A 14,388-nucleotide genomic window follows, 5' to 3' on the forward strand; every position below is an offset into this window, starting at 1 on the left:
CAAAGGCAGGTCTGAACCCGGAGTTCCCTGAAGGTCCATGGGGAAGGCTTGGTGGGGCTGTTCAGTGGGGAGTGAGGGCTGGATATGGCTTTCGGGTGCGGCCCCAGCTCTGTGAGCCAGATAGTCCGTCGGTCACAGCTCCAACTCATGGAGCCAACTGACCATGAACTGAGCCCCCAGAGCCACAAGTCTTAGTAAGTCATCACAGTGCCGGAAAACGCAGCAGACACGTGGTCAGAACCGAGAGCCCACAAACCACTGTTCATACACATGTGGGCTTCTAGGAACTTTGAGTAACAAAAGCTCTAACTCACTCAAAAGGACTAATTCAAGTCCTAAAGTGTATGTTTCTAATTCCAAATACATTTTGGGCAAAAAGAAAAAATATATACTTAAAAGCCAACAATCACAAATAAGCCAACTTTAATAGACATTATTTTGTATTTATATAGCGCCTTCTTCAAGAACCTTAAATGCTTTACAGACATTATCTCTAATTAATCCCCACAACAACCCTGTGAGGTAGGTATTACTCCCATTTACAGGAGGGAGACTGAAGCACAGAGAGGTTAGTGACTTGCCCGAGGTCACACAGTTAAGTTCACTGGAGAGCCAGGACTCCAGCACCTTGCCTCCCAGCTCCCAGCCACATCCCTCACGAAGAGAATTTTTAGTGAAAAGAATCTTTACAGAAAGTATCAGGCGTATATGAAAGTGAGGTCTTCCTATGGCCATCAAGGAAAGAAAAACCCTACACTGATGGCTGAGGCCGTAAGGCCGCTACAGCACATTTCCTTGCCCCTTCCTAAGCCGTGTGGCTCCTGTCTTAAGTGACCTTCTAAAGGTAAAATTCCTATGACAGAAGTCACATGACTCAGGAGTGGGGCTTAACTTAGAATATTTACTTTTAGTTACGATAATTCATAGAAACTTTTGTTCTAATATACAAAATTTGGGACAGCTGCCCCAGCAAACATGTACATAATTACACAGCAACTAGGCTTGTTCGCAACTTGCACCTGGCCTCATCATAATCACAGGCAAAGAACAATCACCTGGAAACACGTGCTGGCCGGGTCACCTTTTCCACTTACTACACCTGATATTCCCAGTCCCCAACCCAAACCCTGGATTTTTTTTTAAGTTTATTGAGTTTCTGATAAAATCAAAATGTTTTACTTAGCTCCATCTCACTAAGAATGAAAAGGAGAGTAGAGGCGACAGTCAGCAGGCCTTCCCCTGCAGACTGTCCAGAGCGGACCTGAGCGGGGGAGTGGCTGACTGCCAGCTCAGCACCCTTGCTAGAACTTGCTGCCATGCGGAACTAGGCTTTCTTCCGCGTATGTTTTAAATTCAGAAAACTGTGTACAACCAACAGCACAGTACTTTAGTGCTGCAAGGGGCAGCCTCGAGTACTCAGCCATACTTTATCCCTTTTCTTTGAACACGAAGCTGCAAAAAACGCAGTTCTGAATTCCCACACAATTTGTTTGGAGCCCTCGACGTGCTCCTGCGCTCACGGCTCTGACTCCCCACACTCCTGGCTGTGCTCTCGGTGCAGTGCTGGCAGATCACAAACCCCAGCCAGGTAAGGCTTCAGAAACTATAAAAGGAGTTTGTCAAAAGATCATCTTTTTCTCCCAACACATCTGTCTATGAAGCCCAATTAGCTAAGTGACCCTGTTATAAATCGGCTTATGGGATGAATAGATGAGGTCATTTCCTGAGCTAAAAGGTACAGAAAATAAATGTTAATAGCAGCACAAAAACATTTCTTTTTGCTGTTTGCTTCTCAGTCAACAGTTTTAGTAAAATAACTTTAGAAAATTAGGGGCTTATCAATGGGCCACCACCACGGCATGCAGAGTGCAGTGTGACGGACCACCCAGTGCTGGGCTGCTGGGACTTGGACCATAATCTTCCTTTGCTTTCTGCAAGTTACATTGAGCCCTGCCATACCACTTGATGCTCAGCCGTCCACAGATACTCCCTGCACTGTGTCACAAGCTCCTGAACACCATTCTAATGGCTGCAGCAGGTCAGGAGGGGAGGGGCTTCTCCTCCAGATTACTGGTCTCTGTCACCAAAGTGTAATCTTCCAAAGGGCTCTAGCTGCTCCCTGGCTGCTGAGGTTCTAATGGGCCCAGCAGTCCTCCCCAAGGCTAAAGAGACTAATACCTGTGAGCAGTTTGGGGGTTCTGGCCGACAGTGTGCCGACATCACACTGGGGTTTTCCTTTATCATTCTAGCAACAGGGAATTTCTACTTCACTGGAAAAAAAAAAGCTTAAAAAAGCAAGTGACAAACTTTGACAAAGAGCAACTATTCAGCCAGGGAGAGCCCTCCTGACAGTATCTACCCACTCACTGCGATCACGTCATGATTATCTTAGTGATTACTAGACTCTTCAGTTCACCTTACAAACAGAGACAGACATCAGAACTACCTCCTCTGACACACTGGGAAAATGTGCTAGGATTTGCTGACAGAATCACCGGCACTTCATATAATGCTCGGACTCCACCAGTTTAATAAAATAAATAAGGAAAATGATCATTACAAAGCCAGTCTTTCCCCTGGGGGAACCAAGAAGCTACTTCTGACCCACTGTCCCCTCTGTGTACATACACTGTACATTATCACACGCTTCTCCAGAGAAGCAGAGTATCCTTGACTTCCTGACACTGGGCTCCGTGTTGCTAGTTCTGGGTGTCAGGAAGGCAACTGCAAGTGTTGGGCCCAAAGGTATTTTCCAAAAGGTACGTCTGAAAAGACCACTCAGCTGCTCCCATCCACAGTGTAAGCATCCCATGCGCGCACAGTGAGGCGTGCTCCAGCAACCGAGCACATTCTAATTCTTCCACTGCCCTCCCGAGGAACTCAAATCATCATTGGTGCGGTTACAGAGAAAATGTGTGTCGGCAGCTGGCAGCTGCTTTACAAGAGGAGCTGGTATCTCTGATTTCACTTCCTTGTGTGGAACTGCACAGACAGCATGATTCCTGAGCAAAAAATTCAACTACTGTGATCGGAAGGGCATGTTAATCCACAGTCTTTGCTTTATTGTATGCAAAGTGTGCTACTGCCCTGAGCGTCCTGTATCTCTCTCTTCTTGAACAATAGCTTGATCCTTTCTGAAACCACCAGAGAAGCATGCAGTCGCTTCTCTCCACCTTGGCTCCCTTCAGTCTCGAGATTGATAGAAAAGGATGTACCCAGACTCCGAGTTCTTGGAGATATCAGACGTCAACCCGTAGAATTCTTCAATAGCTTGTGCATCTATTTTCTGTAAGGCAGAACAAAAACATTAGCACATTCAGCTATGGCGACCATGCTTTAAACTACAAAAAACAACAGTATCCAAGGTCGCTAAGGACGGGGAAACAGTGTTCAGCCACATGGAGAAGTGTTACAGTCACACTGGGAACACCTTTGGCAATGGCTCCAATGCTGAACACAACAGCTACCCTTGAGCCAGCACCTTGCCTTCCCAGTGTCAGTCGAACCATATGAAACACATAATTGTCAACTATTTTGGATGTGTAAAAATGGCACGCTCCAGCAGTCTAGCCTAACATAGAGTCAAGAGCAACGAGAATGTCTCTCAATAAAGGACCAGGACAAGGAGGATCTACGCATTTCTGCACATAACAGTTCACAACCTACAAAAGGTTATGTAGAAAATCACATAGCAGTGAACAGGTGCTACGTGGCGCAGTAGGCACTGTGGGGATGAATCTCACAGTAGGTAAGGACAAGACCAGGCCTAGAGTCACTGTGAAGCAAAACAAAAATTAATCATCACAGCAAAAGCCAAGGAATGGAGGACAGAAAGATGGAGCGCTGTGCTGGCCAAAGAGGATGGGGATTCTGCTGGGTGATGAAAACCCACCACACTGCACCCGGCTGGTAGCTGTAAGCACACATCTGAGTGTGTACACCTTCACAAAGAAAAGCTCATAATGGGTGTGGTGGTTTGAATGAGAATGGCCCTCATGAACTCGCACACATGTCTGAATGCTTGGTCTCTGGTAGAACAGTTTGGGAAGGATTAGGAGATGTGTCCTTGTTGGAGGAAGTGTATCACTGGGGCTTTGCAATTTTATTTGTTTGTTTGTTTGCTTTGTTTTGTAAGACAGGGTTTCTCTGTAGCTTTGGAACCTGTCCTGGAACTAGCTCTTGTAGACCAGGCTGGCCTCGAACTCAAGAGATCCGCCTGACTCTTGCATGTGGCACCACCGTCCGACAGGGCTTTGCCATTTTAAAAGACTCTCCTCATTCCCAGTGTACTCTCTCTGCATGCAGATCAAGATGTGAACTCTTACTGCCTCCATCATGGACTCTATAAGCGCAATTAAATTCTTTCTTTTGCCAGGTGGAGGCAGCACACGTTCTTAATCCCAGCACTCAAAAGAGGCAGAGGCAAGCAGCACACTGTGAGATCAAGGCCAGCCTGGTCTACGGAGTGAGTTCCAGGATAGACAAGGCTACACACACAAAAAAAAACCCTGTCTCAAGAAAACAATACCAAAACCAAACCTCTTTCTTCTATAAGATGCCTTGGTCTTGGAGTTTTATCATAGTAACAAAATTTAACTAATACAAGTGTTAACTTCTGCACTCAATACCTTTTAAGAAAAGAAACATTTTTACAAAACGACACAACAGGACTGTAGGTCTTCCTTTGTTGGTCTGGACTGTGTAGGGCTGGCTGGTAACTCAAGCACAGGCTTGCACAGCAGGGAAACTAGAGCTCAGGCTGCAATCTAAAGACCTGAGCAACCGTCTAATACCTACCATTGGTCACACAAGGGTGAGCAGCTGTGAAGGGAAAATGCACAACTCCAAAGAAGTGAAGAAGCTACTTACTTCTACAATGTCGTCATCAAACAACAACCAAAAATCATGACTCTTAACTATTGCAATATAATGGCCTCGATTGGGACCACTAAAACAAAAGAAAAAAGAAGAAAGTTAACTTTTTAAAAATGTTATATTCATATTACCTTCTTGTCCTAAATTTCAAAATTAAAAAAAAAAGTGTGTGCATGTGTGTGTTGGTGCACGTGAGGACAGATGCCCTCGATAGGCCTGAAGAGTGCTTCAGATCCCCTAAGCTGGTTAGAGGCCCTTGTAAGCCTCCTGAGATGGGTGCTGGGATTAACTCCTGTACTCTGGAGGAATGCTATGCACATTTAAAGATCTGGGCATGTAGCTCGGGGTACAGCATACACTCGGCATGTGTAAGGCTCTGGGTCCAGTCCCCAAATCACAACACTGTCCCCTGACCCGCAAGAAAGGGATCCAAGCATCTGTATCCACGCAGAGTGCAGGAAAAGAGGACTAGAGTGGGACCGGGCGTGATCTGGCCGGGTGGAAACGATAAATGTACACGGAGGTAAAAATCAGAACTTCTGAAGGCAATTCCCAAAGCCACTTTAAATGCTTCTCACAGCCACTGACACGAAACACACCTAAGCACATTTCAAGACAGTTTATCTTGAAAATCTCTTCAGGCATCATTTCAAGGCCCAAATCAAACAGGTAAAGGAAGCCAAAAGACTGTCAAGTTCTAAAGGCTGTGACATAGGGCCCTTAGACTAATAGGTAAACAAGATAAAAAACGAAGGCATAAATTTAATATACATAAAGGTTCTAAAGAAGAGTGATAAAATACCTATGTCAGAAACTGATTTTAAAGCAAACTGATCTTGAAAAAAATGAAGGATGCTAGCGTCCAGCCAGGTGTGGTAGCACCTCTAATTCCAGACTCAGGAGGCTGAGGCAGGAGGACTGGAATTTCAGGCCATCCTGGGCTGCGCAGCAAAGACTCTGTCTAGAAGAGTCAGGGAGGGGCTGGAGACGCTGCTCGTGGTGAAGAGGACTGGCTGCTCTTGCAGAGGACCCGGGTTCAGTTCCCAGCACCCAGATGTAACTCTAGTTCTAGTGGATCTGATGTCTTCAGGCCCCCAAGGGCACCAGGCACACACAAGGTACACAAATGGACACACAGGGAAAACATTCACTGACATAAAATTAATAAAAAGAAGTCTCAAGTGTCGTCCCCAGCCCTGTCCAGTCACTGTCAACACTCTGAGCACGCTCTGTTCTACTAGGACTGTGCCCTAGTCACGATTACCTTCCGCAGTGAACCACAACAGCGACAAGGTCGTACATTCTGTCAGGGTTGGTTGCATCTCCTGAAGTGTTAAACAGACGAAGTTCTAAAGGAAAAACTACCCGGTAAGAAAGCTTTGTATATCGATGAAGCTGGTCCATATACTTAAATCTTTTCAGGTGTAGAGCCAGAATCATGGGTAGTTTCTTAACTTTCATCCTAAAAAATAAATATGAAGACAGGATTTCAGAAAACACTCACTGTGAACTAAAAAAATTAAGTTGCTGCAAAAGGAATTACACTTTTGGTCCTGTTGAAATATGACGTTGATATTGAAATACATTCTTAACAAATATGCTTCCGCACACAACACTTCAAGCACACTTCTCACTTCATGCTTTTTTGCTAATAGTTTATTTATTTACTTTACATTTATTTTATACTATTGAACTGATGTTAAACAAAAGGTAAATGTGAAAGGTTCTCTCATTTGGGTACAAAACAGGTCATAAGGCAGCAGAGACCCCTGACAACATGAGCAGCTCATCTGGCCCAGGAACTGCTAAGGAGTGCACAGTGCAGTGCTGGGTGAACCAGCTTCACAGGGGAGTGGAGAGCCTTGAAGGTGACGAGCACCGTGGCCGCCGTCAGAAGCTGACAATGACCAGCTCAGAGTGGCCTGATCCTCTTACAGTTGCAGGACCGGCACTGTCCCCTCTTCTATATAACAATGACCCACTTCTTGTTCTGACTGTGGACTGAGGGACAAGTGGAGTGGCAACTTCAGAGCACACCCCAAGGTCAACTGTCCGAGGGTCTATCACTGATGGTCTGTTGTGCCGTGAGCCACTGCAACTCTCTGGACCCAGCAAAACCACTGTGGCTGAGGCAATGCTCAGCAAAGGACACTGTTACAGCCAGCATTCAACAGACAGGGCTCAGTTCTCTTCCACCACAAAGCAGAACAACACACAACACTTTTCCAGGCATCTTGACAACACTGTGCAGGGAAGACACTTCCACAAGCAGCAGGGTACAGAAAACACTTTCCAGAGTTCAATGGATGTCAAACACAGATTTTTACACTACAGGAATAAACAAACCTATTTCTCATTGGCAAAAAAATGTGTTGTTTTGATTCCTACTCTGAGTGGCAAATATATATCTGGGCCTACTTATATTATAATGATCTACAGTGTTATGCCCATTTAGCAGAGTGGTAAGGGTAGGATTTTCTTAGACCATGGCCTAGTCTGAGGTTCTTGGGCTCACTGACAGTGTCAGATATAGCATCCAACAAGCAGTAAACCTTAAATCTAATCAAATCTCTTACCATTAATCCCACCTTCCCCTGAGAACTGTAATTACACAGGCAAAGAGAAGACTCTTCATGGGGGCTGCCTGCATGCTGAGCAGGGGGATTGGGAACTTAGCTTTCCTATGTTGTCAGACACGCCCCACAGAGTCACCCCAACAAACTCGGTGCTACACCAAGTTAGATGGTGGAATTTCTTTGGTATGTCTTCAGGACCTGAGTTGGATACAAATGTTATTTCCTCAAGAAAACTCCCACAACAGTATTAAAGACTAATTCAGGGTGTTTGCACTATATAAAAATTACCAGGTTTAACAATGACATATACTAGAAGGGAATAAAATAATCTGGGATTAAAGAGTTTGGCTTTTAATTGTGAAACATTCTAATATTTGTTTTCTTCTTCAATGCTATTTCTCCCAAGGTTGCCTCAATCCTTGTTCGATAATCAATTCTTATATAAGCAAAGTTCACATTTATTCTCTTCAATCATTACATGTTGGCTTTGACCAATAGTACTGCTCCATGCCCCCAATCTTGGCTTATTTTTCTTCTTTTTATGAGCAATCAGTTGGACTACTATATGGGGTCAAAAAAAAAAAAAAGCAGTTTGTGTAAGCACAGGAGGAGGGAAGGTGCTGCAGACTGAGGGCATCAGCATGCAGATGGAAGGGTCAGGCTGGGAGAGAGACTGGTTACATACAGGGCTGCCAACCAAAATAAATGTATATATGACCGGAGCCAATCTTCACTATCAGAGAGAATTACAAATGTTAACAAAGAGACACAGCAATGAAGCCCACGCTGCGAGCTGCAATGGAGGCCACCAGCAAATTCAGTTTTTAGTATGGACAGGTGCAGGCGCAGACTTCTGCACGTCCACACATCCTCTGCTCAGTTCAGGAAGGGCTGAGGAATAGTGACATCTGGACAGCAAGGCACACGTCCACAGAGCCCCTGAACAGGAATACAACCCTTCACAGAAATGGCTAGTTTCCAGGTAAGTGCAAGAAGTTCAGTCAAACTCAGAATGTAATGAAACAGTGGGGCACAGGAGCCACCAAGAAACCGCTTGCCACCGGCTGAGCTACAAACCGGAACACAAAAACCGAACAGTGGTAGACTATAACCCACTCAAACATGGAGGTCTGAGTGCATCTGAAGCTTTTCAAACGGCAGGTTAATGAAGAATGAAGTATTCGCAATCTTACATAGCTCTACACTAAGTACTTAAAAAAATTACAATAGGAAAATGTAGCTTCCATGGAGAATTCTATGAACCATCTTAACCGAGAGTTTGGGGGTAGGCGCAACAGCAGTGTTGTGTACAGAGCCCCAGCATGGCCAGTCCACCCCCAGGAAGTCTGGTTCTCGGACCAGTACAGTGAGCGGCACTTGGGAATTTGGGTCTAAGGAACACCTCCGATCCCACACATGTCAGTTACCCCTGTGTCCAACTGCTTGCCCAGGATCATTTATTCTGAACACCTGCTTCCCTTCTGAGAGCCTGGAATCTGAAGCAAGGCAGCAGAGAATGCCTATGTGACAAGCACACAATCAGAATCCTGGGCATGGAGCCCGCAAAGAGCTTCCCATGATGTCATCAGACGGGAAATTCAGTGTCCTGTGTCACTGGAACAGGACCTCTTGGAAGCCTGCCTGTTTTGCCCTTTGCTCTACATCTTTTCCATGATAATCTTAGCTGTGAGCATGACTATATACCAAGTACCAAGCCCTAGGAAATCACTGAGCACTCAAACACCTAGGACACACTACAGTTGTGTAACCCTTAACAAGACATGTAACTTCAAGACTCCTTTCCAAGACATCTAAGCCAAAAACCTGGAGACATGAATCCTAGAAGTAATATACGGTTACAGACTGGGCATTGCTCAGCTAGTAATTCTCACTGAGCCTTAATTGCTAACACTAACACTAAGAATATGGGACCGGAGAGACAGCTCAGCAGATAAAAATGCTTGCTATGCAAGCATGAGAACCTGGGTTTGGATTCTCAGTACCCACATGTTTAAAAAAGAACAAAACCCAAAGCCAAGTATCGTGGTACACACCTTTAATTCCAGCACTCAGGAGGCAGAAACAGGCAGATCTCTGAGTTTCAGACAAGCATGATCTACACAGGGAGTTTAACCCAGTCAGGACTACACAGTGAGACCCTGCAACACACACATGCGGGGTGAGGGGGGGTTGAGCACAGAGACAGGAGTATCACCTGGGCTTGCTAGCTGGATGGCTAGTCACAAAACAGTAAACTCAGAACTGAACTCAGGTTCAGTAACAGACCCTGCCAGAGGGAAAATAAGGCAGAGAGCTGTTGGGGGAATTTATTTAGCCAATAGACTATTAGGGCACGGTCTGAGGTACAAAGCAACACATATACAGAAGGACATCCCATATCGGAGCAGTGGAACAGAAAATCCAATGTCCAGTGTCCTCCTCTGCCTCTGCATACACACACATCCATACACGCTAAGAGCACACAAACACAACTAAGAATGAGCGGTCAATGGACAATTCTACAGATCATTTCAGATAGAAAAGGCTACCCCCAACATCTATGGCCAAAGAGGCTGGCAAATAGTTCAGTGGGTAAAAGTACTTGCTATGCAAGCCTGAAACCTAAGTTCAGTTCCTAGATGGTGGACAGTTCCTGAACACACTCTTCTGACGTCCATGCTTGGTGCCATTGCACACACATGGACACACATGCACACGCACCCTAACAACAACACCATCTAACACTTTGATTACTGTTTTAACTCAGAAGACACGACATTACCGTTTGTGTGCTTCCTGCTTGCTCCGGCACTCTTCACAGTAGTATTTATATTCACTGCACAGAGTCTCTGTGTTACTAAAACCTCTGCGAAAAGTGCAAAATGAACTGACGTTAGGGACGCTTGAAAAAATTCACTTCATAGTCTATGCCAAAAGTAAATACTAAATTGCCAAAGAAATAATTCTCCACAAACCTTAAGCAGTGAGTAATTGATGTGTTTTGTTCCACGTCAACAGAAAGGTCTAAAAAATCTTCATCTTTGCTGCTTATCTGTAAATATAGGAGTTATTTCAATCGCCAAGAACCACGGTTTTCAGCTGCCAGATTAAACATATCTACCAACAGACTAAGCAATGCTTCCTCCTTACGCTCAACAGACACTTGAAGAGGAGGTACCTAAAAGGCACCGAACCAATGACCACCTGTTATATCTCCTGTATGGAAAGACATCAAAGGCTCCTGGGGATCTCACTGGCTGAGGCCAGGAAGAAGAGAATTTCACAGCTTCCCAGAGCGGTGATGTGTGGGTACACTGTATCACACATTCTGAGAAGCACAGGCTGTCGCCCGGTGAGGCAGAATTTCACTTCTGAACATGCCCAGCTGCATTATATAGATCCTTCAGTCAGGAGATACATTCAGAGGGGACTCACTGGGACATGTGATAATGAACATGGAACACAATGTCCCTGATGCACAATGACAACCAACATGCAATGAAACTCAGGAAACATCCACATTTAAGGAGAAAAACGGAAAAAGACAAGGCAAGGAATACGACCAAGAGTAACCTTCAGAGAACAGAGGTAAAGCTGCGGCCTGCCCCAACTAGCTCCCCTCCGACACCAGCCACTGGATCTACAGCAGATGTACTCATGATAGGACCCGTGGAAGCCATCCTTGCCTCTACTCTAACACTATCTAGATATTACTGGGCAGTCTTTGTTCCTGCTAGGCATCTTGAAGGTCAGACTTCCAGCTTAGTCTACCACCCTCTACTCACCTCTCTGGCAGAGCTGGTTCTTAATGTGTGTGATACCAAAAGAGACAATGTACATTTACACACTCTGGAGGGAACCCAGATTTCATCCCCACTAGATTATTTTGACAAAGGCAGGAACATGATTACTTGCTGTGAATATGCACACTGATGGTTTAGGCTTAAGGAAATTCTCTGCAATACATACTTCAGGCCACAGAAGAATTTATTGGTAGAAAAAGAGTTACATGAATAACTAAACAGGATGGCTGTTATCACTTTCTCCTTAAACTGTTTTTTTTCTATCCTCCCCCTTCTGAAACAAACCTGGCTTCAAAGGTCTGGCAGAGCACTACACAAGTCCCCAGGATGAATCTCACCTATTACTACATTTCTCAACAAGTAACTATTTTGTTTCATTGAAGACGGAAATGTGTGTGTGTGTGTGTGTGTGTGTGTGTATGCCACATACATATGCACACATATATGTTGATGTCTAACAGATCAAACTCTATTATAATAAACATAAAAAAATCTGTCCAATTCCCTGACCATATCCACTATTCCAATGGAAATGCTGCTGTAATACCTAGAATCAAACACTGTCCTACAAGGAACTGCTGCTTCAGGCAATGAAGAGGCTCACACAACGGCGGCCTTTCTCTAGGCGCAAAGCATCTGAACAGACTGCTGTCCCAGCACCTCTTCCCTGACCCAGGAAGACCCACCACTAAGAGTTACTCATGAAAATAATTTATTTATTTCCTAATGTAGATCTATCTTGATTCTTGGCAGCCAACTGAGGCTTCATCTTTACCAAGTGTCCACCCAAAGGTATGCCTCTCCTTGAGAGTACACAGTACTGTTCTATTCCAACAACACTGTGTACGACGGTAGAAAAGAAGAAATAAATTAACTCAGTCACGTGCCACACTGCTGTAGTTAACAGCCCACAAGGAAGACAGTGGCCCTGTAAGATTATCAGGGGACTGAGAAGTCCCCATCAGCCAGCAACACTGTAGCCATCTCATCGTGTGAGCAATGCATTAACTCAGGCCCTGGAGACAAAGGCCTCAGTAAGCTTACTGTGCTGCTAGCCACACAGAAGCACGGCACATCACCGTTAAGTGGCTGTCAGCTTTCCATGCTCACTCCACTGGACGTTCTGGGCTGTAGTCTCCTTTCACATTCCTTTAGTGCTCTTTAGCAAGTATTCCCTAGAGAAGGCCGCTGTTATGTGGCAGCACCTCGCACTCTCGTGTTGAGCATGTCTTCTGATGCTATTCAGACTCAACATGGAGGGCCTGACAGACCGTCTAGACTGTGTAAGGTCTGTGTGAGTATACCCTGGAATGTCCCACGGTGATGAAATTATCTTGACTCAGAGCAGGTTCCTGTGGTTAAGACTCATGACTATGTGTCCATGACCCCTGTAATCTTACTTAACGGAAAGTTTCAATAACATGACTCTAAAAACAAAATCAAGATATTCAAACTACAGTTAGCACCCTTGCATTATGATGGCACCCACCACCGGACACAGCAACATAAAAGGTAGGCGGATGCTTTAGATTGACAAGTACCTGGAACACGCATTTCTTGACTCAGATTTCCAATTTCAAGTTCATCTCCCACACCCTTGTTTTCAAAGAAAAACTTGAATGTAACAAATCACACCATTTTCCATACCAAGCATTCTGATGGACTTACAGTTTCACAAGTAAGACACCTGGTTTCATTAGTTAATGTTCCCTGAAAAATCTCATGGACCCACGTCGGGTCTGGTGTGCTGTTGTTGTCCTCAGTGTCCACATCGCCATTCCGTACGCGGCCATTTTGTTTTTCCTGTTTTCTCTCTTCTTGTAGAATATCAGCAATTGTATTGAGTAGGTAATTTAGGAATTCATGGGCATCTTGTTGCATGTAGTTATCAAACAGCTCTGAAAATAAAGTAAGACATTTCATCAGAACGAGAAATACACACTAATTATTTATACTTTACAAGAAAATAGACAACTTTCACATCTAAAATTTATGACTGAATTAGAGGAAAATAAAGATGAAGTAGAAGAGGGTTGAAGCTTTTCAAAACTTCATAGGTAAGTGACTACATGAATGTGGCATCAAGAATTATGCACCTAGACCACATGATGACTAAAGTTCACTCTGAGAGACATTAGAGCTCCACGAATGTCCCCTGTAGCCACAAGCAGATGTGGCACAAACACTGACAGTGTTAACATCAGGGCTGGGCTCCGCACCTGCTCTTGGGATCCTCTGAGCACACAAGAGTTCTCTGCAGTCAATAGCCTCAGGCCTTGCTTTGCATATGGCCTGGGGGCCTTATTTTACAAGGACTGGAGAAGGTAAAGTCTTCCTGCCAGGAAAAAAAAAGAGCCCCCCCCCAAAAAAATTAAACCAAACACGTTCCCCCCAAACAATATACAAAGTAGGCCCTACTAATGGAAAAGAACTCTACTTAGGGGACTTTTATTTTTATATCGTCAATGCTCTTTAAGAAAGACCACAATTGAGTAGTGGTGGTACACATCTTTAATTCCTGCACTCGGGAGGCAGAGGCAGGTGGATCTCTCTGAGTTCGAGGCCAGCCTGGTCTACAAGAGCTAGTTTCAGGACAGGCTCCATAGCTACAGAGAAACCCTGTCTTGGAAAAAACAAAATAAGAACAAAAAGACCACAAATGTTTCTTTTAAAGCTAAGAGGGCTGAGAATATAGTTCAATGGTACAGTTATTTGTCACCAGACCCTAAGTTGCTTCGTAGCACCTCAACACACATACTCGCACACACACGCACGCACCCACAAGTACACACACATACAAACACACACAAAGGAAAAACAATAATACATATTTGGGGAAAAGCGTAGGGAATGCCTAAGAAACAATCTAAGTGATGTTTTTAAAGAGCTACAGGTGAATGCGGTTACGCATTAGGATCATTCCCAAAGCCAAGGTCTTTACAAAGCACCGGTGGCAAGTGCAGCTGTTGGAGTGAGACTCTCTGACACCATCACAGCACCACCTCCAAATACGTGATCGCCGAAGGCACTCGTCCTTCACCTCTGTGCCACGGCCCTCACTTAACTCCAGGGTGCTAAGGCACCCACCTCATGAGGCTGTCGTGAAGATTCTGAGAGCTGAGAACATAGCACTG

At 44.8% G+C, this 14,388-nt stretch overlaps 1 protein-coding gene across 2 annotated transcripts in view; it reads right to left on the minus strand.

Moving 5' to 3' along the window:
• Positions 1-392: 392 nt before the first annotated feature.
• Positions 393-14,388, minus strand: part of Usp12 (ubiquitin specific peptidase 12) — a 52,621-nt gene continuing 38,625 nt past the window's right edge. The window contains exons 4-9 of one of the 2 annotated variants that reach the window (XM_085685089.2): positions 12,923-13,152; positions 10,427-10,503; positions 10,234-10,317; positions 6,140-6,337; positions 4,870-4,948; positions 393-3,286 (exon numbers count right to left, since the gene is read on the minus strand). In XM_085685089.2, coding sequence (XP_085541215.1) covers positions 3,185-3,286; positions 4,870-4,948; positions 6,140-6,337; positions 10,234-10,317; positions 10,427-10,503; positions 12,923-13,152 — 770 coding nt within the window. In that variant the 3' untranslated portion in view covers positions 393-3,184. The remainder of the gene's footprint in view (positions 3,287-4,869; positions 4,949-6,139; positions 6,338-10,233; positions 10,318-10,426; positions 10,504-12,922; positions 13,153-14,388) is intronic. The other variant, XM_085685092.2, reaches the window with a different exon arrangement.

Source organism: Myodes glareolus, chromosome 2 (genome assembly GCF_982192425.1).
Source record: "Myodes glareolus chromosome 2, mMyoGla1.1, whole genome shotgun sequence".
NCBI lineage: Eukaryota > Metazoa > Chordata > Mammalia > Rodentia > Cricetidae > Myodes > Myodes glareolus.